Genomic DNA, 25991 nt, shown 5'->3' with positions numbered 1-25991 from the left:
CTCGCTGCATTTAGAAGAAGATGCTCTCCCGACCCTTCCGACTTCCGACTTCCGCCTTTTACCCTTGCGGTTAACTTTTTCGGGTTCTAAGCACAAGACTCTGTTCTTTCGCATTCTTCTTCGGATTGATTCAGTTCCTCTGCCGATTTGATATTCTAGTTCTGCAAAAACTCTGCGACCAGGAACTAAAGCAATCCGAGGAATGTAAATGAAGCAAGACAGAGTTTTGCAGGATATTGTCGACACAGGAGCCTGCAAGATTTTGAACCTTACATTCCAAGTCATGAAAACGGCTTCGAGAGCTGGAAACTCAAGCATGAACTGCAAAAATGTTTCGTCAAAAGAAAAGGGTTTATACTGGACTAAGATTTTAGAATACGGGTTTGTTTGAAAGTGCTCTTAAAATGACAAAAAAAAAGGGTGCTTTTGGAGCCAATTCTTAGGAAAACACAAATGAATTCTGGAAAGCGCTTGAAGTGATTCATGGAAGAAGTAGAAGACATTTTTTTTCTAAGATCACTTTTAGTCATTTTAAAAGCATTTTTAAACGAGCGCTTATAATGCGATTCAAATTCGCTATTGTCGAGAAACGAACCTAAGATCTCTCACTTACGAGTAAAAATAAATACCATTAAACCACATAAATTTTAAAAACACTTCCAAACGAGTTCTATATTTTGGTCGATTTACAACCAAAGAAACCACTTGCGCAGAAACGAAAAAGTTCATGTAGGATTAACATAAGTTGGGCTGGTGGAAAACTAATGAAAATGACTTGAAAACTTTGAGTTTTAATAATAAGGACAAAATAAAGGATAAAGTGAATAGTACCAGTGTAAAAATATGATTTTTTGTTAAAATAAATAGTACCGGAAGTTTTTCTTTAAAGTTTCTTGGCAGATCTCAGTCCAGTAAGAAATACAAGTTGGGCTGGGCCGGATCGATCCAATTACCTCCAACCATTTTATATTTTTTTAAGACAAAAAAATAAAAGAAAAATAAAAGCGCTGAGCTTGAAGTTGGAAACTTTGGAGTGCAGAGAGAGACTGAACTCTCAGCAAACCCTAACTCCAACCAAACACCCACCCCAAAAATTTTACGTCCACCACAAGAAATCCCCACTCCCCCATATATCAAAACCCTAAATTCCCATTTTACCCTCCTCCCCTTCACCCCCAATGCTCCTCCTCCTCCGCCTTCCAACGTCCGGCTGATTCCGCAGCTCCGCCATCCACTCCCCAAATGTCGCTCGAACCCCGCACGCCGGCGGCCGCGAACGGCGTCGTGTTGGAGGAACCGAAGCGTACGGCGTTCTCGTCCCCGTCACCCAGGCTGAGGCTGAACCCGAACAATGACCACAATCCGGATAACTACGACGACATGCAATTGGATTTCAGCCCCGAGATTTTCACCTCGCTCGAGCGGTACTTGCCGGCGAGCATGCTCGGGAAGCCCCGATACGATAAGTTCAAGTTCATGAGGGAGATTCTGCTCAAGTACTTTCCTCCCGGGGAGCGCAACAGAGTATGTTTTATCAAATTTTTCTCCTTTTTTTTTGTTAAATTCTGTTTGGTTGCTGGGAATTTGGTGGAAAAGGAAGCGACTTGAAGATGCTTGGAATTTTCAATCTTACATTATTTTTTATAATTGTGATCTGATTGTTGCGATTTGGGCGTTGAATTAGGGTTTCGCTGAGGGGCAGATTCCAATTCTAACGGGCAAGTGATTTGGAATGACGAAAATGCCCTTGAGCCTCTTTTTTAATTTTTTTTTTTTTTTTTTTCAAATTTAAATTTTGTGTGCCGGAGGGGTTGTGCTTTGGCAATATTCATTCTCATTTCTATGCATCTTTATTTTCTTATAAATGTTTCTCTGTATAAGAGGATATTTTTGGTAAAACGGAAGTGGTTTTGGCACGCCTCTTTATATTTATGTCCTTCAGATTGAATAATTCAAAAGAGAATCAATGGACAAAAATACTCATGGTTACGGAAATCATTTATCAGACGTAAACAGCATAATAAAATGTTCAGTGAACAGCTTGATGTGATTTACGGTATATAGTGCACCATTCTAGTTCGTGATAGACTTGCATTCACCTAAGATGAGATAGTTGATGTTGTGTGGTTATGTTGTGTATCAGATTCAGAAACATAGAGAGTACAGGCAGAAGATTATATCAAATTATCAGGTACAGAACGACTCACGGTTACTCTGGATTAATTGTTCTTCGAAGTTGCGTGACTGACTAGGGATATATTAAAACTGAATGATATGTGGTGCAGCCTTTACATAGAGGGTTATACAGTATGCAACCTGCAGCCACCTTTGTTACGGCATTTCTGAAGGCAGTTAGTGAGAATACTCAGGAAAGCTTCAGAAGGATAATGTCTGAACCCTCACCAGGGATCTTTGCATTTGAGATGTTTCAGCCACGGTTCTGTGAACTTCTGTTGTCTGAGGTATTTTCCTTCAGTTTTCTTGTCGTGTAATTGCGTATGACTTATCTGCCATTCTGTATTTGACTTGACTTTACCATTGTTCTTTTGTTTTTATTTCTTTTATGTTTCTTTGCTGCCTAGGTGGAGAATTTTGAAAATTGGGTCAATGAAGCCAAATTTAAAATCATGCGCCCAAATACAATGAACAAATATGGTGCCGTTCTTGATGATTTTGGCCTTGAAACCATGCTTGACAAGCTTATGGAGTCTTTTATTCGTCCTATATCTAAAGGTGGTGCATTATATCCTCAGTTTATACTTTAATATTTATATTTGTAAAGTTCGCTATGGTTTATGGTCAGTATTGGCATATCCGTTGTTTCAATCCGTTTCCTTATTCTTTGTTGCAGTGTTCTTTCCTGAAGTTGGTGGAGCAACTTTGGATTCTCATCATGGTTTTGTTGTTGAATATGGGGATAATAGGGATGTTGACTTGGGTAGGTTCTTTGTTTGATTGATTTTGCTTCAAACTTTATCACTTTGCAGTTACATATGATGGTGTGAATTCTGCATAGTTTTCGGTGATATGATAATTTATAGGTTGCCCTCAAAAAGTATAAACTGGGCTCTGATCCACTGCTCTGTTGTGAGTTGTAGCAGCGTTGCTAGACTTGAATGTGCATTTTCTTTATGTGATTTTCCGTTTATTCTACAGACTCAACTTATCTTTGACAATATAGTCTAAGGTTATGATAGTAGTACCACTTCTCAAATAGTATATCTTTCCTTTTCCGTCAAATGCAGATGTGTAAAATTGATTTCATACTTGTAGGTTTTCATGTGGATGACTCTGAAGTGACCTTGAATGTGTGCTTGGGCAAGCAATTTACTGGAGGAGAATTGTATTTTCGGGGCACACGATGTGATAAACATGTAAATAGTGGAAGCCAGTCAGAGGTATGTTATTCTTAAAATGGAGAGAACTAATTATTCCTTATGTAATTTAGAGCTTTTTTTTATTTAATTATCAATAATGTTTTTGCTGCAGTTTTGACTAACTTTATTTGCTTCTCGTCGTTTGAAATATTTGTGTTTGGTAACCAATCATTACCATCTAAATTTATTTATCTTTTGTTTTTCTTTCTTTCAATTTCGTCGTCTCTATTGTGCAACTTAAAAGTTATACACAGTTGATACCTGCTATTTTTCATAGGTGGTTGTAAACTTATTGATGGAGTATGTTGTTTAAAAGCAGGAGATCTTTGATTATGCCCATGTTCCAGGATATGCGGTGCTTCATCGTGGCCGTCACCGGCACGGTGCTAGAGCTACAACATCTGGTCATCGCATCAATTTAATTCTATGGTGCAGAAGGTATTCTTTAAGCAGCTATAGATTTTGATAAATTTCCTGCATCTTAGTTTATCTGAAATTTCGCCGAAATCCTAAATTTACCGTGGTTTGGTGTGCGTTAGCATTTTGGTAGAATCCTTTTTTGTGATATAGAACGTGCTGGATTTAAGAACCTTTTTAGGCCAATACTAATCAAACTATCTTCTTACAGTTCCGTCTTCAGAGAGATGAAGAAATATCGGAAAGATTTCTCCAGCTGGTGTGGAGAATGCTTGCATGAGAAGAAAGAAAGGCAACGCAAGTCAATCGCAGCTACCAAACAGGTAATGTTACCTTTAGATGCTTGTATGTGGAGGCGACTCATATAGTTATTGAAGGATTGTATTTAACTAGCCAAGTCGTTTTGAACCACACGCACAAAGCACATGCACACACGGTAACAGGATACGAGGCGGCCTATGCAAGCCTCTACATAAGTTAGTTTAAACGGTAGAAGAAAAATCAATTCAATTCACGTGTAAAGCTGCATTCTCGATTTTTAGAATGAATGATGAAATTTATTAAGCGGTGACTTAATCGAGTTATTCCTGTGCAGGAATTGCTCAGGAGGGACGGTGAATCCGCACTCTGATCTTGCTTCGCTACTTGCACACACACCCTTCTGTTGTAAAATCCATGTAGTTTCTGTGTACTCGGTCCAAAGACCAAAGACTGGTCGTCGACTCTCGATGAAACTGGAGGAGGAAAGTTGTGCTTTTGTGAATCATTTTGATTTGGGACGCGCCTGCGTATGTACATCAATTGTGTCTGAGAAGTTCGGAACTTCATGAATTATGCATGTAACTTTTGTAAAAAGATCTATCTATGGACATCTTGATGTTTTTATCTTTCTTAATTGTGAATGTTATGAAGATTTATTTGCCAGCACTAATTTATTTGGGTCCTTTTTAGTTACTCGACATGTTCGGTTGATTTTGCCTTTGATCTTCTCCAGTTTATTAGATTTGACAGTCAGAAATTAAAAAAAATGTGAATTAAAAAGGAGTGAATAACACCGTCTTTCAATAATAAAAAAAGTTTTTTAGTCAAAATAGTTTCTGAGATTTTTATAACACATAACTTTGGTCATTGAGATTTAAAATCAATGGAAGTGGTTCTTGAGATTGTCCACTATCCATTATTTTGGTTATTCCATTAAAAAGCTTATTCCATTAAGTGGTCACTAGGCTTTTTAATGGAAAGATCAAAATGATGGATGGTGGACAATTTCAGGAATCAAAGTTATGTGTTATGCAAATATCAGGTACCAGAGTTATGCGTTATACCCTCAACTTAACGGAGTTTTTTAACGAAATGATCAAAATAATGAATGATGGACAATGGATCATTTCTATTGATTTTAATTCTGAAAGTTATGTGTTATGCAAATCTCAAAGGCCATTTTGATTGAAAAACCAATAAAAAAAAAGTTTTGTTTTGTATATGCATCAAAATAAAATAAAATAAATTATTGTTTAGTAAAGAGAATTGTTATTAGCATTTCAAAAATCTTATTTGGTACTCTAAATTTTTTATAATTAGAAAAAAAATACAATTATAAGGAATGTATAATGAAATTTTTAGAACGGTAATAACAATTCTCTTAGTAAATTCGGATAAAGAGAACTAAACTCAATATATATTTATATATGACGAATACGATCTCCCAAAAGCCAAAAGGGTTCTCTCTCCCCTTTTGCTCTCCCTCTCTCTATAAAAGCTATCTACCCCTATCTATCTCCCTCCCTCCAGTGATTGTTCCAGGTTTTCTTCTCCTCGATGATTCTCAGGCTCCGATGGTGACCACCGACGAAGGCCGACACCGTCGTTTCTGAAAAGCCGGAGACTTTTGGCGCGGTCCACTCAATCTCTCGGCGTCAATCGGTGCTGTTTCTCCTTCTCCGCTGTCTTGGGTTAGGGCTCAGGGTTGGAAATTGGTGAATTTGTACACTTTGTATTGCGATATCAAAAATATAGGGTTAGGGTTTGTTCAATTTTGTCATCAGTCTTTTCTCCTTTGTAGCTTTTGGGGATTATACCCAGTATCATGTGTAACTGAGAATTACTTGATTATTATTTTTCTGTTTTTGATTTGTTTGGTTACGATTTAATTATTTTGGAAAGGAAGAAGAAAAAAAAAGAAGAAAAGAATAAAAGAGTGCAAAAATATCATCAATAAAATTTGTTCTTGACTGCACTATCCCAATTCCCATGTATTCTGATATATAAGTATATTCAAAAAATTGAACTTTTATTCTCATTGTAAATGGGGAGCCCTGCATTAAGCAACCGAAATAATGGGCAGCGGTTAGGCATTACAGAGCCCATTTCTCTGGGCGGTCCGACGGAGTATGATGCGATCAAAACTCGAGAACTTGAAAAGGTTGTGGTTTGATTGATGTTTTTATGATTCATAGCTGAATTTTGGGTGTTTAGCTGAGGTTTTGCTGAATTTTGGCTTTACTTTTTTTTGTGGGTTCTTCAGTATTTGCAAGATGCTGGATTGTACGAGAGTCAGGAAGAGGCTGTGGGCAGGGAGGAGGTTCTTGGCAGGCTAGACCAGGTTGAACTAATCTTTTATGTTCCTGTTGTTATTGTTGTGTTTGTGATTGAGCTGATCAGTTGCACATTGTTGGTTGATGTTTAGTTATTTCCTTTTCCTCCAGTTATATCGATGATATATGTTTGATATTGTATTCTCTGATTGTAATGTATGATATTGGTGCTGAAATCCAAGTCAGATTGTGAAGACATGGGTTAAAACAATTAGCCGGGCGAAGGGTTTGAATGAGCAATTGGTGCATGAAGCAAATGCTAAGATTTTCACCTTTGGATCATATCGGCTAGGGGTATGAAGCTCTTTTCCTCTTTTCCTTCCCACCCTATGGAGGGTTTCTGCGTTTGCAATTGTCCTTTAATGCCTGTCTTAACTGTTGGACAGTTTTATCTTAAAGACCTTTGACAGTGCTTGTGGATTGTAGATGCAAATCAAAAACTTCTCTTGTTGTACGGCATTGTTCTGGATTTCAGTTGTGTTATTGTCGTATATTAGCACAAACATACACTTTGTTTATCTTAAACGAAAAAAAATATGTTTTATTGGTTTCTCTCTCATTAATTTTTTTTGTAATTCTTAATATGTTTTTTGTCTCAAATTGTTAACCTACGATGTCATATTATAAGAATAAGCCGGAATCTTGAAACTTGAAAGAATTGTTGTTGTTCACCATTGTTGCTTCATGTTCTCTACGTGTGCCTTGACTTGTTACTAGTTTGTAGGAAAAGAGGGAAAGAGCTTGACTGAATTGTTATTATGGGTCAGACTCTTCTTGTCTGTGCCCTTTTGTTGATAAGTTGCGAGTCTTATTGTAAATAATGCTATTTGGACGTGGAATCTGTGATGTTATTCTAAGTTAGTTTTTGCCCATTTGTAGTTTCACATATTCCTTTCTTTTTCTCATTTCCCCTTATTATCAGGTTCATGGCCCTGGAGCAGATATAGACACACTCTGCGTTGGACCTAGACATGCAACTCGAGAAGTATGATCAGCCTTACCTTTTACCATGCAATAAGTTGTAATTATTTTTTGCAGTATCAGTTAGTCAACTTTCAATTTCTTTTATAACTTTGGTGTAGGGAGATTTCTTTGGCGAGCTACATAGGATGCTGTCTGAGATGTCTGAAGTGACAGAGTTGCATCCTGTTCCTGATGCTCACGTTCCAGTAATGAAATTCAAGTTCAGTGGGGTTTCAATAGATCTTCTGTATGCACAACTAGCACTTTGGGTTGTTCCTGAAGTAAGTGTTGGCTATATGTTTGAAGTTTTATATTAACAATTGAACACCTTGTCATCTTTTAATTTTGCATGCATTATCCCATGTAAACTATGGTATTGTTTGTTTTGAACGTTTTCCATTTGGAGCAGGACTTGGATATATCACAAGACTCAATACTACAGAATGCAGATGAACAGACAGTTCGTAGTCTCAATGGCTGTAGAGTTACAGACCAAATTCTGCGTTTGGTCCCTAACATTCAGGTTCTCACCATCAATGATTAGCTTATTTGCATATGGATTTATGTTTCGAGTCTGTTTAGTATCTTTTTGCTTCTCATCATGTATCTAGCTTTTGGATTGCAGAGTTTCCGTACAACGTTAAGATGCATGAGGTTATGGGCAAAGCGTCGTGGTGTTTATTCAAATGTATGGTGGGGGATTGCTGATGTGCTAGATTATTCTATAATTCTCAGAGTATTGTTTTTACTTATGATGTGTGTTTCTGTCACGAGCAGGTTACAGGGTTTCTCGGTGGTATAAACTGGGCATTGCTTGTTGCTCGCATATGCCAACTTTACCCGAATGCACTGCCTAATATGCTAGTTTCTCGGTTCTTCAGGGTATATACTCAGTGGCGTTGGCCAAATCCAGTCATGCTTTGTGCTATTGAAGATGGGTCTCTTGGACTTCAGGTTTGGGATCCTAGAAGATATATAAAGGACAAGTATCATTTGATGCCTATAATTACTCCGGCTTATCCCAGTATGAACTCTAGCTACAATGTGTCCGCAAGTACTTTGCGTATCATGTTAGAGGAGTTTCAGAGGGGTAATGAAATTTGTGAGGTATGATGCTCCATTCGAGTTTTGACATCTTCTTTCCCAACACAAAACATGTAGGTTCCTCATTGACTTGTATTTTGTAATCATTGGGCCAAGCCGAGTAGTGATATTCTTGTTCCTATTAACTAGGTCATGACTGTAACATATCTAGTTTTCATTTTAACTGGTTGATTTTCCATTGGCATTATACCAGTTCTTCTGTTCGTGTTAAGCTAAGTTATTCCAATTTTGTTTGTTGCTCAAGGGCTAAGGGAGGGTCCGCTATTTGTAGTTGCCTTAGTTTGAAACTATATTTGGGTCCTTCGTAAGTCATGGTGGCCATGGGTTGCACATCTATTGGGCTGAACGTTGGTCTGTGTCAATGATATCTGTAAACGAGTTTCTTAGTGGAATTGTATCCCTTAAAAAAATCTGCATAATGGGAATATTGTGGCATTGGCACATACACACGCACTCTCTTTCTGTGTTCCCGAGTTTGATGTTTGGTAGTTCTTGCAGGCTATGGAAGCAAATAAGGCTGATTGGGATACCCTTTTTGAGTCTTATGCTTTCTTTGAAGCGTATAAGAATTATTTACAGATAGACATCAGTGCAGAAAATGCTGATGACTTTAGAAAATGGAAGGGCTGGGTTGAGTCTCGTCTCCGTCAACTAACCCTGAAGGTGAACCTTTCGCTTATTCTCTCTCTTCACCAACCACCCAACCACAACCCTCCCACCCCCCTTCTCTTTTCTCCCTCCCTCCCTCTCCCCTCTCTTTTGTCCGCTGTCTCTCTGATCCTTAATTCATCTGTTTGTGTTGGATAATCTCCAGATTGAGAGGCACACATATGACATGCTGCAGTGTCACCCACATCCGGGTGATTTTTCAGACAGATCGAGACCATTTCATAGTTCGTTCTTTATGGGCCTACAACGAAAACAAGGAGTTCCAGTCGCTGAAGGCGAGCAGTTTGACATAAGGGGAACTGTTGAGGAATTTAAGAATGCTGTCAACCTTTACATGTTATTGAAGCCTGGAATGGAGATCCGTGTATCCCATGTAAAACGCAGGAACATTCCCAATTTTGTGTTTCCTGGTGGTGTTCGACCATCGCGCCCATCTAAAGTTACTTGGGACAGCAGGCGTAGTTCAGAAGTGAAGGCTTCTAGTGATGCTCAAGCAGAGAAATCGTCTGAAGGAAATGGATCAGATAGTGGACAGAAGAGAAAGCGGGCGGATGATAATTTAGAGTCTGACTCAAGGGATGCCAAGTCTTTACGTCTCTGCAGCGGGGAAGGTAAAACTGATTTCGATGGATCAGACAGTGGACAGAAGAGAAGGCGGGTGGATGATAATGTAGAAACTGACTCAAGGCATGCCAAGTCTTTACGTCTCTGCAGTGATGAAGTTCGTGAGGCTAGCCCTCCTATCAGCAATGTCAGTTCATTTTCCACAAAATGTGACAGTATCGATGCAAACAAAAATCACAATAATAACGTGAAAATTAGCTTAGGGAAGATAGAAAACCCGGTAGACATTCCTTATCAGAATGGTCAGACTGAAGTATCGTCAAGGTGCAATCCACCAGTCGATAGTCTATTTTCTGTTGTGAATACATCAAGTACTAAGGAAGAGGTACTAGAGAAGATTATGGGCGGTCCATGTGTTTCCCACCAAGCTTTGCCAGAAGTGGATGAGCTTGAAGATGATTTGGAATATAGACATCAAGTCAAAGACTCTTCGGGAAATATGAAAGGCAGTCAAATGGAGGCTTCGGAGGAGAGTGCGTCAGTTGCAACGCTAGTAAATTATAGCAACAGAGCTGGTACTTCCACCGATTTATGTAATGGGGGATCAGAGGAACTTGAGGTTAAACACATAACTTTCGCTTGTGCTCATATTTTTCAACCTTCAATGTTTTCATCTCATCATTCAAGTTATTCAACTACATTCCACATCCCTCATGGACTGCTACAATTCGTTGCATATGAAATATTTTTTCTTAGGTTTTTGTTTGGTTGTCTTTATAGAGCATCGAAAGGTAAAACTGATCATTTCTAGTTTATTCTGCCGTTATCTGCCTTGGTGTTTTCGGTTGTCTAATACATCTATGTGCTTATTCATTGAACCTTTTAACAGTTATTTTTTCTTTTTCTTTGTGTTTTAATTCTTGAAGCCTGCTGAACTTATGGCGCCATTCTCAAACGGAACGCCTTCTCCGCCTGTGGCTCAGAGAAAGCCGATCATCAGGTATTCACCTACTCAAATCAAAATCTAATACCTTTTCATTCCAGTTATACGTGATTGATTCAGCATGCGAGAAATACGTTGAAAAACTGGTGCATTAGTCTTCGTTTGAGTGACGTTTGTGTCTCTCGAACCTTGTTTTCTTTTCCTTTCCTTTGCAGGTTGAATTTCACTTCATTGGCCAAAGCTGCTGGTAAAAGCTCATAAAACGGATGTTCAAAGCCGAAATCTCATGTATAATAAGAGTTTTTAACCCCGACTTTTTGTAAGGATAGTTACCATCAATAAATTTTGGTATTTACCTTTTTTTTTTTTTTTTAATGCCGAAAGCTCATAACAGTTACAGTTGGAAATGTATAAAAGCTTGAGTGTGTTTTTATATATGTTGAGTTGGAGGGCTTATAGGTCGCCTGGAGTTTTTCATGTTCTTTCAGCAATGATTGGTGGATATACGGCTAGGATTACAAAAAAAAACAACGTTTAACATCAAGAAGTTCTTACTTTTTACTCATCACAATTGCGAGAAAAACTTGTGTAAGGGCGTTCAGATCTGTCATTCGTACACCAAAAATCGATCCTTATGTAATAAACAAATGGAATTTGTTCCATTTATTGAAAGTTTTCTACTCTACGAGTAGGGATTCGAACTTGAGGGGCGGACACACTCTCATGATCAACTGGTTTGATGCACGTTTACTTATTAAAAGTTAAAATGAGAAAGAAAAAAACATGTAATAATTCAAATCAATTAGCGACGATAGAGACATTTGAGAGAAAAAGGTGTCGTATGCGGCGGTGCCATAAGCTTGGATCGACGTGATTGGCATGTGAAAATTATAATTTTGATCCGCACAAATGTTGTCAAAACTCTATTGCGCTGACTCTTCCACACATCCGTTAAACTTCATATTGATTTATAGAGAGAGAGAGATGGATGGAAGAGAAGCAGGTGGACTATGTGCTGGTGCCGCTGGGTCTGCCGGTGCTGGGTGCATACCACGTATGGCTGCTGATGACCATCCTCCGCCATCCTATTCGAACTGTCGTCGGCCGGCTCGGTCTTGCCACCAATGGGTCTTGTCCGCGATGTCTGCAAGTCACTTCCCTATCTCTCTCTCTCTTCTCTCTAGGATTCAATTACCTTGTTGGGTTTTTGGGATTTTACGATTAAGAATAACATGATATGATTTTACATTTTCGCGCACCATTTTTCTCCTTCTGCGATCCTCTCTTGAATTGACAGACGAAAACTAGTACATGAGTGCTAAAGGAGAAACTGGGAGTGTGAAAATCACTAGCGGATTGACATTCTAACATTGACTCCTTTACTTGTAAGAAAAGAGGTCTGCTTTGCTCATGGCATACTTCAATCCATAGGGAAAGTTTCTCCTTCAAGTTCGGATATTTAGGGAATTTTGGTGGCTAAGATTGGCTTGAATCGTATAACAGCATAAACTTCAAGGTATTCTGAAGATAGAGGAGAACGAATTTTCATCCTGCGGAGATTAGAAAATATTAGACACGACAGAACGAGAATCTAGTTTCTACCTTCAAATGGACAAACTTTCTTCATTTTTTTCTGCAACATAAAAACTTGAATATATTGAGTTATCCAAACCAATCCAAGAAACCAAACGAGCCCCCGAAGGTGTTTCAAGCTAGATGAGATACTAAGTTTCTGTATCTTTTATGTCTTGAAGAATTTAGTCCTGTTGTCTTTGATGGATAAAAGCTTAACTCGTCTCCATCAATTCTAATTTGATCAGAACCCCTTGAAGAATGGTGTTTTGGCTGTTCAAACAATCCGCAACAACATAATGGCATCTATCCTGTAAAACGTGAGTCCGTATTTAGGGAAAAAAAGGAATGTAAAATATTGTAAATATTAGGAGTCCTTTATTAGGTAGGACATTGTTTGTGTCCTTTATTTGTTTTCTTATGGAACAAGAATTGTACGTGTGTGTATATTTCAATGAAGTAATACAATGAACAATTACCCCATAAAATTTTGTTTGGCATCAGAGTCAAGTTGCCTTAACCCTAGAAATTATAAAACAATATTTTTTTCTGCTGCTGTATTCGGTCGACTTGTTCCTGCGCTGTTTGTTGCAGAAATCAGTCAGGCCGTGTATCTTGGGATTGCAGCACGTTGTCTTGTTGCTGCCGTGAGTTTCTTTATTGCAGCGCATTGTCTTGCTGCTGCTGTGAGGTTTTTATTGCACAACTGTGGGTGCTGTGTTTTTTCTTCTTCTCTGTAAGTCAAGATGGTGAATATGGGGGACAATTCAACCTTGAATTTGGAAGGTGGTTCCCGCACACCAACCAACAATCCGATATTGAATCCTGTTGTCATTCAGATCGAAGTGTCTGCTGTATCGAACACCGTGAAGCTGAATGGATCAAATTATCCTCTTTGGTCCAAGGTATTGGAGATGCACATTGCAGGACGTGGTAGAAAGGGGCTTCGTGACAGGGAGTACCAAGGAACCTGCTGAGGATAATGTTGAGTATGAGACATGGAAGACAGGGAATGTAATAGTGAAAGGGTGGCTGATCAATTCCATGGAACCTGCTATCATGAGACGTACAACTAAAGAAGTTTGGGAAGAGGTGGCTCAGACCTATTATGCTGGTTCAAATATTTCTCAAAGACTTCATCAAGAGGGCCAGCCGGTTGGTGTGTATTACGTTGACCTTAAGTCCATTTGGCAAGAGTTAGATCAACAGAGGCCAATCAAGATGGAATGTGCTACATATCTCAAGACACTTCGAGAAGAGATTCAAATCGATCGTGTGTATGCTTTTTTGGCGGGTTTGGATGACATCTTTGATAAAGTACATAGTGATATTTTATGTACTCAGCCCTTACCATCTGTCGATGAGGTGTTTTCTGTTGTTAGGCATGAAGCACAATGACATACCACTATGATGGGTGGGAGAACAACCAAGGAGGGCTGCCGTTCGTGGCCATGGTCTCTCGGCCACCTGCAACCCCCTGATAGGGTTAAAAGCACACCACAAAGTAGCACACAAATGTCCTATTGATTTTCCTTATTAACACTAAGATTTGTCAATTGTAGCGTATGAAAATAAGGGTCTTTCCCGCAGAAGATTGTTTTATCTAACTACTTAAAATGTCACAAAAACTGGGCTGATGTCCCTACTGACCAGTCATCGAAAAATAATTATTAGACAGACTTACACTTATCTAAAGTCTACGAAATTTTATATGCATATACTAGACACACAGAGCTACACTCATACAAATTTTTGGGATTTTTGGAGTTGATTTGCTATTTAAATTAAATCGAACAAAAATAGGACAAGAACAGATTTTAAGTAGTTCGCAAATTAAGAAAAACGAGTTAGGGGAATTGCTATCCACCACCAAATAATCATGCAAACATGTTATGTTTAATTCAAATTCCTTTTATTTCCGGATGAAGATGCTCAAGTTGGCTCAATGTTAGAACTCAACCTATTACTCTTTCTTATGTAGTATGTTAAGAGAATGACGTTTTCAACTTAACTTAGTCCCTAACATGTAATCTAGAATGGTGTGTTCATAGAAAGTACAAATAATTAAGAATGAAAAGAGTTTGAGTCATCTCAAGGCATCGTAAGTACTAGTGTTGTCTTACTTATCCTAGAAATTGGTTCACATGTTAATCGCAATTAACAAGTACTACTCTAGAACATATGTAGGTCCTCATTCATCAATGAAACAAGTAGTGAACCAATTTTCATCCATTTATTAAAGTAATTCAAACGAAATGTCATAACAAACGTGCAATCATATTCAGGGCTTCAAAACAGCCCCTAACTACTAAAAATTTAGTTGCACATAATCCTTAAATAAAACCAAAAGAAAGACATGGGTTTGAGAAGATAAAACCGAAATAAGAGAATGCTAAGATATCCTCCTTCCTTTCCTTCCTCCCCCAACGCAGCAGCCTTGCCTTTTTTCCTTCCTTTCCTATTTTTTTTCCTATCTTTTTCTTCTTTCTTTGCCGCTTCAACCTGCAACCTTTTTATTCTTGCTTGCTGCCACAATTTTTTTCTCTATAACTCACCCCACTAACAGCCATTTAGTGATGACAATAAGTGAGAGGAAATGGTAAAACAATTGTAACTCTTTAGGTAGCCATTATGCCCATTACTCCCACTTAATTTTCCATTTCCTCTGATATTTGAATAGGTGTCAGCTGGCTTGTTCTTGGCTGCATCAGTTTTGGCTGCTAGTTTTATTGGATTTATTGCTTTCAATGCTTTCTTGTCAGTTACAAACTGCTCAGCCTCTTGGGAACCTTTTAGTGTTAAAACGGCCATAACTTCTTCTAGAAAAATGATATTACCAATCCATGAAATGCTCCAGAAAATAGACATCCGTAGCTTTCCAAGAATATAAGGCTCATTCTCTAATTCATTCTGAGCTGTTCGCAACTTGCTTCCAAAGTCAGCTGACCTGCACAGGCAGTTTTTGACAAATTTGTTACTTAAAATCCCACTTGTGCTATTTTTCTTTTCTTTGCTTGACAAATCCTACAAAACACAAAAAAAAAAAGTAAATAATTCAAAAATATAAGGAACTAACTAAGAAAAGACAAGTGAATTTGATGTAAAATTTATATAAATATGAGCTTATCACCCCCCCATGGGTCTTAATAATTCTTCTAATCAATCTTTAAATTCTCGTCCATTTACCCGAGAAAATAAAGATGATTTGAAGTATACTTTCTGTGGTTAGACCCGTCATACTGAAGATACATGTTTTGCTAGTGCCTGAGTGGTTTCCAGAATTGAAGAAAAGGTTGCGTGCCAAGGAACATGGAACAGAAGGAACTGGTGGAGGCCATGCCTTCTTTGCCGTTGCTACACCAACAGCCAATGAGGCCAAGGCTAGCTCTAGTGATCCTAGTCAAACTTTGTTAACTCGTACTGCTCAGAGCGACTCGTCATCCAACACAAGTACTATAGGACATGTTCTTTTAGCCTCTGAAACTGAGCAACATACAGGTTGGATTCTGGAATCTGGTGCAATGGATCATATGACATATGATAAAAATATGTTTCAATACATGACAACATCTCACAGGAAAAGCATAGCAACTGCCAATGGTACCTTTGCACCAGTGTGTGGCGCGGGCACCGTGCATCTCACCCCATCTCTCCCTTTACATCGTTGCTTGCTTGTTCCCTCTTTATCTCATCATTTATTATCAATACCATAAGTTACTGAACAATTGGATTGTGCTGTTCTAATGTATCTGTCCTTTTGATATTCAGACCAATGAGATAATTGGGCGTGGCACTAAGAGAGAGGGGTTGTACTATGTGGATAATGTCGTTCCTGGTAGAGCTAATGTAGTTTAAGCGCCTTGTTCTAGTAATTTACAAGAAGTATGGTTATTGCATCGTTGGTTAGGACATGCATCTTTTGGGTATTTACGGCATATGTTGCCTGCCTAGTCTATTTAGTGGAGTAAATGAATTAGACCTAAATTGTGAAGTATGTATTCTTGCTAAAAGCCATCGTGCTTCGTTTCCTCCTAGTATGAATAAAAGATCTTTACCGTTTGAACTTGTGCACTCTGATGTTTAGAGGCATTCTCCAATTGTTACTTCTTTTGGCATTAAATGGTTTGTTATGTTTGTTGATGATTGCACTCGTATGACTTGGCTATATATGTTGAAAAATAAAAGTGATGTTGGTTTGGTATTTAGATCTTTCTCTCAGATGATTCAGACACAATATTCGTCTGTGATTAAAGTTCTACGTTCCGATAATGGTGGTGAGTATATAATTTTGCATTGTCGGAGTTTCTTCGTGATCGAGGCATTCTCCATGAAACGACCTGTCCTCATACCAGCAACAAAATAGGGTTGCTGAGAGGAAAAACCGCCATATCTTAGAAACAGCACGTACTCTACTTTTTGGACCCTCTGTTCTTAAGGTGTGTTGGCCTGAAGCTGTCACTTATGCAGTATATGTGATTAACTGTATGCCATCTCGGGTTGTCAAATTTCGAACACCTCTCCAACTCTTCACTCAACATGCTCTAGTGGTGTCTACTAATATTCTCACTGCTCGAGTATTTGGGTGTGTGGCTTATGTGCACATTCAGAAAATTCATCGCACTAAGTTGGATCTGTGTGTCGTATAGTGTGTGTTTGTGGGTATCTTGTCTCACCAAAAAGGATATAAATGTTATCACCCTGAGACCCGGCATATGTATGTCACCATGGGTGTGACATTCTCTGAATCAGAGTATTTTTACGCTCCAGTACATTTGTCTTCAAATCATTAGGGGGAGAGCACTATTGGTGATCTGGTGTGGTTGAACCTAAGGGAGACACCATTGCCGAGACAAAACCTGCCAATAGAGAAGCAGGTGCCAAAAAGAACTTAGAGCATTGGCTGGCTTCTGCCGAAGCAAGTGAGGGTTTTCAGTTGGTCTCTGCCGAGGACAATAGGGCTTATGAGCTTGAGCTTGCCGAAGTAGCATCTGAACAGACACTTGCTGAACCTGTTGATATACCCCCTCTCTCTAGTTCCCCAATGCTACCCAATACGTCTTCTTTGAATATATCTGAGGTAAGTATTGTGGATGATTATGTAACTAATCCAAATAATAATGTAAGTGCATATAAGTTACCACCGAGACAAAATTGAGGTGTCCACCTGACAGGTTTTCTCCGGAAGGGAAGGTGAAGTATCTAATAGCCAACTATGTCTCATGCAATGGTATTGCACCGGAGTGCCGAACTTTAGTGGACAATATGGAGTCAGTTCGAGTACCAACCCGTGTGAATGAAGCTCTAAAGGATCCAAAGTGGGCAAAAGCAATGGATGAGGAAATGTTGGTGTTAAAGAAAAATAATACATGGGAGGTGACCGTTTTACCCAAAGGCAAAAAGACAGTTGGATGTTGGTGGGTGTTTAAAGTTAAATACAACGCTGATGGATCGATAGACAGGTACAAAGTAAGGTTGGTAGCTAAAGGATACACCCAGGCATATGGTGTAGATTACCATGAAACGTTCTCTCTAGTTGCCAAGATGAATAAGGTACGTGTTCTGATTTCTTTAGCTGCAAATATGGATTGGCCATTAAAATAGTTCGATGCGAAGAATCCTTTTCTCAATGGGAATTTAGAGGAAGAAGTATATATAGATTTTCCTCTCGAGTATATTGCTGGTGGGAATACCAAAGTATGTCGGTTGCGTAAGTCACTTTATGGACTTAAGTAATCGCCTCACGTGCATGGTTTGATAGGTTTACTTAGGTTATGAAAAAGAATGGGTATTGTCAGAGTCATTCTGATCACACGTTATTTGTCAAACGAAGACAAAATAAAGTGACAGCCTTAATCATCCATGTAGATGACATGATTATAACCGGGGATGATTTTGATGAGATTTTGAAGTTGTAGGAAAATCTTGCAGCTGAGTTCGAAATGAAGAACCTAGGGGATTTGAAGTACTTTCTTAGGGTTGAAGTTGTTTGCTCTTCTAAAGCTATCTTCTTGTCTCAACGTAAGTATGTCTTGCATTTATTAAAAGAAACTGGTATGTTAGGGTGTAAGCCGGTAGACACTCCAATTGTTGAAAAGCATCATTTATGTTTCGATCCGAATCCGAAATCAGTTGATAAAGGTAGATATCAGAGACTTGTAGTAAGACTAATTTATTTGGCTCATACACGTCTGGATATCGCCTTTGATGTGAGTGTAGTGAGTCAGTTTATGCATTCACCAAGAGTAGATCATATGGCTACTATTATGCGTATCCTACCGTATTTAAAGTCTGCACCGGGAAGAGGAGTTTTGTATGAGAAGCACAGGCATTTGAAGATTGAAGGATTCACATATGCTGATTGGGCAGGTAATTTAAGTGATATGCGATCTACTTCTGGGTATTTTACATTTGTAGGAGGAAATTTGGTTACATGGCGAAGTAAGAAACAGAAGGTAGTATCGCGATCCTCAACTGAGGTCGAGTATAGGGGCATGGCTCACGGCATTTGTGGGGTTCTTTGGCTTTGAAAATTTCTTTGGGGTCTTGGGTTTAAGCCAAAGGAGACCATGAAATTATATTGTGATAACAAGTCTGCAAGAGATATAGCTGATTATCCGGTGCAATATGATAGGACAAAACATGTGGAGGTTGATCGACATTTTATTAAAGAGAAGCTCGAGAAGAAGATTGTGTCAATATCGTTTGTGAACTCAGAGGAGCAACTTTCAGATATCCTTACTCATGCTGTGTGTAGTCGGAAGTTTGATGACTCACTTGTCAAGTTGGGCATGTGTCATATCTATGCACCAACTTGAAGGGGAATGTAAAATGTGAGTCAGTATTTAGGGCAAAAAAGGAATGTAAAATATTGTAAATAATAGGAGTCCTTTATTAGGTAGGATATTGTTTGTGTCCTTTATTTGTTTCCTTATGGAACAAGGATTGTATATGTATATATTTCAATGAAGTAATACAGTGAAAAATTACCCCGTAAAAGTCTATTTACCCTTTTAGCAACAACAGCCATCACTCAGTTCTCTCATCGGCGTATTCGTCAGCAGCACGACAAACTCCGGCAACACAGCATCAAGATTAGTTTACGGGAACAAGAGTCCGCTGACTCGGCTTCTCTCTTCTGTCAAGTACTTTTCCATCTTGCTTTGCTTTCTCGTTGCCTTTCTCTTGAACGTGCAGTCTATTAGATACTACGCACATTTTAACTTCTTAGCTACTGTGCCCACATGGAAAGGCCACAAGGATTACCTCGAGCACGTTGCGCGGAGCTTGAATCACGGAAGCCATTTTTGGTCCCTTGGATTGCGAGCATTCTACCTCTCGTTCCCTCTCTTCCTCTGGATATTTGGTCTCATCCCCATGTTCGTGTGCTGCTGCATAAGGTCATTTGTTCTGTTTTTCTTGGACACAACCACCAGCTTTACCAGACATCTTCACACTAACTCCATCCGAGGAATCAGTTGGATAATCGTCGTGATAAGGTCTCGAAAATTACCTTCATTTTAGTTTTTGCACTGTTATGATTTATTAGAAATTTAGTTTGTTTGGAAAGTGTTTTTAAGATGATTGAAACCATTTTTGTGAAATTCATTTTGAGTTCAAGTGCTTTTTTAATTGCAGGAAACACTTCAAGTATTTTTTTGAGATCCATTTAGAATTTTAAGAAAGATTGGTTTCAAAAATATTTTTACCAAAAGCATTTTCAATCATTTTAAAACACTTCCAAATAAGTTCTTTTAATATTGGGTGAACTGCTCATTTAGTCCCTGAATTATCACCCCAATGAAAATTAGGTCCCTAAACTATTTTTCCAGAAAAACCAATCATTGAATTATAAAAATATGCCAATTACATCCCTAATAATATAATCAAAGCTACTATATTCAATTTTCCATCAATTTAAGTCACGTTATTTGCATGTGATACACATTGGAGGGTATATTTGTAGTTTTTCATAAAGAAATAGTGTATTGACACACCCCGATCGAGATCAGAGCATGCTGGCCGTCACGTGGAAGTAACGTAACCATGTGCACAGTGCGGAAGCTAATAAAATAATAAAAGTACGAATAAATAAAATCCAGCTTTACACAAAGTAAGAACATACATATGCAAGCGTAAGTGTGAAAAACAAAGTTCAGAGCACGAAGACCTAATGCAGTCCGGAAGAAACAACACTACAAAAACACACAAAAAGGTGGTCCTACACTGGTGATAATCTGTTAGATATGCTGGGAAAATCCTCTGGGGAGTCACCAAAAGTGCTAGCTAACTAGAACCTGGAGGGGCACAAAACAAAAAGTGTGAGTGGGTAAAAACAAAGCTTTTTAAAAACCATTTCATAAACAAGTTCTAACCCCTCGCCGTAAAACCTGTATACTTCCCAGAAAAGTAGAATATACATATATATATATATATATAAGTCATGCTCAGAAATATGTCATGCCAAAAGCCTCGAAATAAAATGCAAGTGCTCAGGTAATGTCAAATCAATGCCATGTAATTTGTCAGCCGAAGTCACCTAACGTGACCTGTACGGCTGAATCTAAAGCTCAAATCTCTATCTCACTAACTATACCTGCACATGAGTCGGAACCACCTAGAGTGGTTTGTACGACATGACTGGGTGTAATATAAGTACGCTCAAGTGCTACGATCACGTGAAGGTTGGGCGAATAATCGCGGGTCACCTACGAGTCGGAACCACCTAAAGTGGTCTTTACGACAGGACTGTGCACCTAACTTGAATCCAAGATGAGCGTGTGGTGCGGGAGGTGAACATCACGTGAAGGACTGTGCCCAACTCTGGGCGGGAGCATTAACACCGGGGATGCAGGTTATGAGCTCTCTATGCATCTCAAATCACTACTGAACATAAACATAAACCATAACTTACCTAGCACTTACCTGTGCGTCCACAGCACCAACACACACACACACACATATATATATATGCAACTAATAATGCGTAAATAAATGGCAAACAATAAACATGGCATATAAACGAATGAACGTTCATTTCACTTTCTGGGAAAAGCATAAGTATATAGGTATATACGGAAAATCAAAAGCCCACTCACTGGTATGTAGAAGGGTCGTAACCCCCTTGCCTCGAGTGACCGCGCTCGTCCTCCGGATAGGTCTCACCTATATGCGAAACAACTATAAAAACGTTAATTTTAAAGCACATAACCAACATCACGAAATAACTTCTCATACAATGCTCAAATGGGGTGTATGAATACACCAACGTGATCTACTCAACCTCAGGAACATCCCCATATTTTTAGAAAAAATTTCCACCGCCGCACGCGCCCCCACGCATCGGCCACGTGGAGGCACGTGCCTGGCACACTGACGGCGTCAGTTAACGCCGTCAGGAATATTCCGTTAACTCTGACGGATTCCGTTAACGCCGTTAGGAATATTCCGTCCAAACTGACGGAATATTCCGTCATCTTCTTCGACGACAGCGCCGGAAAATCGGGAAAATTTTAAAACCTTGTATCTCACTCGTTTTTCAACCAAATTTCACAAAATTGGTACCAAAATGAAGCTTACAACAAGAGGAACAAATCCATACCACTTTCAAGCACTAAAACACACGGAATCTCGCCGAGAAAACACCACCAACTCCGGCCAATCTTGTAACTCACGATTCTGATGTCCAAAACCTTCAAACGAACCACCCCGAGCCTCCTAAGGACCTCACCAAGCTTCCTACAAGCTTGAAATTCCCAAAAACACAAGAATTAATGTGTGCATGAACAGTGACCAAATCGGGGTATCCCGAGTTCGACGTGAAAACGAAGGTATCCTTACCTGAAATGGGTATGGTTGAACTCCCAAGGACCTCACAAGCACGAATATGTAATTTGTTTCCTCGATCTATGAAGGTTTCAATGGATTTTGGGTGTGTCCGTACATATGGGGATAGAAATGGGAGAGAGAGAGAGAGAAAGGGACAGGATACAGGACAGGGAAAGGGGTGAAGGGATGTGGGAAGGTGTGTGGTGTCCAAAACCAGCCAAACAAAACCCAAAACAACCACACAACGAAACCAACATGCTAGGGGCAAAATCGTCATTTCACCCCTACGGTTCGAAAATCCGGAACAGGCTGTCACAGTATGGAGTTAATTTTGGAGGGTAAATTGGTACTTTTCATAAGAAATAGTGTAAGTTAACTTCATAGGGTAAATTAAACATTAGATTCACAACTTATATGAAATGTTAAGGGCTTATAGTCGAGAAAATGACGGTATTATACTCTCTAAAGTATTTCAAGTGACTTAAGTTGACGAAAAATTGGATAAAATAACTTTCAATATAATAGTAGGGATAAAATTAGCCATTTTTAAAGAATTTATGGACTTATTTTACTGAAAAATAATTTAGAAACCTAATTCTCACTAAGGTGATAGTTCAGAAACTAAATCGGCACTTCACCGTATAATATTTGTAGGGTGTTTATATACTTAATAGATGGATCCTTTTTATATTATATTATTATGTGTAATTGGATGTGTAGTTAACTATTAATAATTATTGGAGGTTATGGGATCATTTGTTATATAAATTGTTTGGGGGATTTGATTTAATCTGGTCTCAAGTATTTTAAAAATTTTCAGCGGAATAATGAATTTTTCATGTTTTTTTTATGTAGGAATACTTTATGCTAGTTAAATATTTGTCATGCATGCAGATCTGAATGTAGTTTATTTTTTAGGGTGAAATCTCACCTTTCTAAAACACAATTAATAATTAGATAATTTACATGTCATTAAGTCATTCCACTCAAGTTTAAATTCTTAAATAAATAATATTGTAATTTTCCCAGTATTACAAATCTCGCCAAAGTATTTTAGAATATTGTCTTGCTTTATTCACTGACTAAATAAAACAATTGTAGAATGCACTGGATGAACCCCGAAATCATATGCAGTTTCCAATGTTAGTTTTTTGGGTAAAGGTAGAAACTAAATTTTGAAAATTAGAGGATATGAAGTTTATGATTGATTTACTACTTAAGAGTTAATTAACGTGTTTATTTATATTGGTGACATATTATTTTGTTTTGCAAATTTAATCTCTAAATATAGTCTCCCTAGCATTACCCAATTTTTTTATCAACTAGGATACCCAATGTGCCACTTGTCTTTTGTTTTGATCCATTTGTTCTTTAGTTTTGTCAGAATCTGGCATAATAGATATATTAATTATATCGACAACAGATCCAATCCCGACCGGACAAATTATTGCTGGCCAATGTTGACTTAGCTACTTTCCAGGTTGTTTTTGGATTGTTTTCAGTTTCTCAAGACCGAAGACAGAGGAGGGATATGGGATTGGGTAGCCTAAGCTTGGACTACTATCTGGTGCCGGCGGGACTCTCTCTGCTGGGAATATACCATGGTTACTCATCACAGTGTTATGCAAATCTCTCACGAACTGTCATTGGCCTCAATGCTGTGGTTCGCAAGCAATGGATCTTCTCCATGATGACTGTTACTCTCTCTCTCTATTTATGTCTTCTGTTCAAAAGCTCTAAAAGGCTAAAAGAGAATTAAAAGTGCTTTTTGAATGATTAAGCTCACAGGATCTCCTAACAATTGTTGGCGAAAAAAGTTAAAAGATCTTCTGGGTTGGAAATGCACTTAGAAGTTCATGTGTTTCTTTTTTTTTTTTTTTTTTTTTTTTTGTTTTTGGTAAACTAGGAAGTTCATGTGTTTCTTTATAAAACATTTTTTCTCTATATATTTTAATTCCTCCTCTGCTAGAGAGACTAGATTTGTAGACAAGTTTGCAAACTAAATGACATATCATCAATAACAATGAGCACGTTTATTAACACTTAATAATAATACAATCATCAATTTTCATGTCATTTATTTTATAAAATTTTGTCTATAATTTTAGTCTCCCTAGCATCACTCTCTTTATTATATGTCTTATGTTTAGAAGCACTTTTAAAATAGCTAAAAGAGAAATATAAATGCTTTTAGAATGACTAAGTGGTTTTAGATGAGCTTCTAAGAATGTTTAGTACAAAAAAGTTAAAATCACTTGGAAGCAAGTAACTAAACAATGCTAGGTGTTAAAGTCGGATGGCGAGTTGGGGTCTAGTGCTTGGACGATCTAGACGGATTTAAGATAAGTGCTTATTTATATTTAAGAAAAACAATGCTTGTATTGGGAATAAAATAAATATAAAATACAATAAAAGCCAATAAGCTCAGTAAGCAAACTAACAAATTACAAATATAAGAACGGTTATCACAATTGAATTAATTTAGCAAATCCCTTTGAGTAGGCCCCACTATAACTTAATTAGTTAATTAAAAAAAAACTTGGAACTGCCTAGCGTGCCGCCTAGTTTTTCCCTATTTTAGTAACCGTTTTGTCAAAATATCGCCACAGAACCCCACTGCCTAGCGCCTAAACACCTCCTAAGCCGATTTTAGAATACTGCTTAGAAGTTCAAGAAGAATTTGGATCATATTAAAAATTTTGATGTACTTTCAGTAAATGTTTTACCAGTAATATCGCTTACGAGTAGAAGTGCATTTCCAAACTGGGCTTTTATTTGTATTGCCAAACGGTGTTTTGATTTGTATTGCCAAACGTTAAGAAGTTGAGTCCATGAATTTCAGGACCCCTCCAAGAATGGAGTTTTGATGGTAAAAACATTGCGCAACAACATAATGGCATCTTCCCTTTTGGCGACAGCAGCAATCACTCTTTCTTCGGTGATCAGCGTATTCGTCCGAAAGCAGTTCAACACAAATACTTTCCTCTCTCCCTCTCTCTTCAATCAAGTACTTCTGCGTTTTACTGTGTTTTCTCATCGGATTTATCTGCAATGTGCTGGCCACTAGATACTCTGCTCATACCAGCTTCTTGGCTACCCTGCTATTATGGACGGACAAAACAGATTACCTTAATTATGTTTCGATAACTTTGAATCGAGGGAGTTACTGTTGGTCCCTCGGGTTGCGATCATTTTACCTCTCCATTCCTATGTTTCTTTGGATCTTCGGGCCAATTGCCATGTTTATCTGTTGCTGCCTTCTGTCAAGTGCCCTCTATTTCTTGGACACTACCACCAGTTTTACACAACTTGTTCTCAGCACTTCACTCAAAGAAGAAAGGGGTAGAACCAATGATGTGGAATCAATTGTTCAATCATCGTAAGTTCTCTTCGATAGTAACCTTTTTCAATCGTAATTCTTAAGTCAATATAGAATATAACAGGTTCCATTTATTTTGTTTTGAATATTAAGTGTGTTTCTATACCCTACCCTGCCTGTGTTTGGGTGTCTGTTCATATGTATTGCTTCTTTTTTTGGTAGAAATTCATGCATGTATTCATATGTAAGACATAATCTAAAATCATAACAACAAGATATTAGGATCACGAATAAATTAAATTAATATAAAATAAAGATTGACTAATTATATTAAACTTATCTGCAAAATACGGAACACATGATTATAAAGATGAAGCCATTGATCCTTGCGAACAAAGTAGAAGTAGTCTTCTACTTCCAGTACCTCTCAATGAACTCTACTATCGAAATAGGCTTGTAGTTTTCGTGAGTTTCAGTTGATATGGAAGCAGGGACTGTTCCTTGGTTATATAGATAGGGTTTCAACCAATTCCTCCCTATTATCGGAAAGGATATCAACCCAAATCATATCTAATCAATTAGAGTCCCATCATGATTCTTATTTCTTGTATTTACTTAATAAAGGTCCATAATTGATCGCATGT

General features: G+C 38.2%; 2 protein-coding genes and 1 pseudogene across 2 annotated transcripts; all 3 read left to right on the top strand.

Annotated features, from left to right (window-relative positions):
- Nucleotides 1–1008: 1008 nt before the first annotated feature.
- Nucleotides 1009–4729, top strand: LOC137713030 (2-oxoglutarate and iron-dependent oxygenase domain-containing protein CP2). Its single transcript, XM_068452259.1, has 9 exons — nt 1009–1524; nt 2144–2191; nt 2286–2462; nt 2583–2733; nt 2852–2938; nt 3274–3398; nt 3697–3815; nt 4006–4117; nt 4390–4729. Exons 1-9 carry the CDS (start codon nt 1243–1245, stop codon nt 4423–4425), a joined length of 1137 nt encoding a protein of 378 aa, XP_068308360.1. The 5' UTR covers nt 1009–1242; the 3' UTR covers nt 4426–4729.
- A 791-nt stretch (nt 4730–5520) lies between these two features.
- LOC137713015 (nuclear poly(A) polymerase 1-like) lies at nt 5521–10997 on the top strand. The gene is made up of 12 exons (XM_068452243.1): nt 5521–6216; nt 6319–6396; nt 6575–6682; nt 7311–7373; nt 7471–7632; nt 7761–7874; nt 7977–8039; nt 8129–8458; nt 8954–9118; nt 9270–10307; nt 10615–10688; nt 10847–10997. Exons 1-12 carry the CDS (start codon nt 6100–6102, stop codon nt 10890–10892), a joined length of 2358 nt encoding a protein of 785 aa, XP_068308344.1. The 5' UTR covers nt 5521–6099; the 3' UTR covers nt 10893–10997.
- A 12562-nt stretch (nt 10998–23559) lies between these two features.
- LOC137712424 (uncharacterized) lies at nt 23560–25411 on the top strand (annotated as a pseudogene).
- The last annotated feature ends 580 nt before the right edge of the window (nt 25412–25991 follow it).

The sequence above is a fragment of the Pyrus communis genome, chromosome 13, assembly GCF_963583255.1.
Source record: "Pyrus communis chromosome 13, drPyrComm1.1, whole genome shotgun sequence".
Lineage (NCBI taxonomy): Eukaryota > Viridiplantae > Streptophyta > Magnoliopsida > Rosales > Rosaceae > Pyrus > Pyrus communis.
This window is presented reverse-complemented; position numbering and strand designations above follow the sequence as displayed.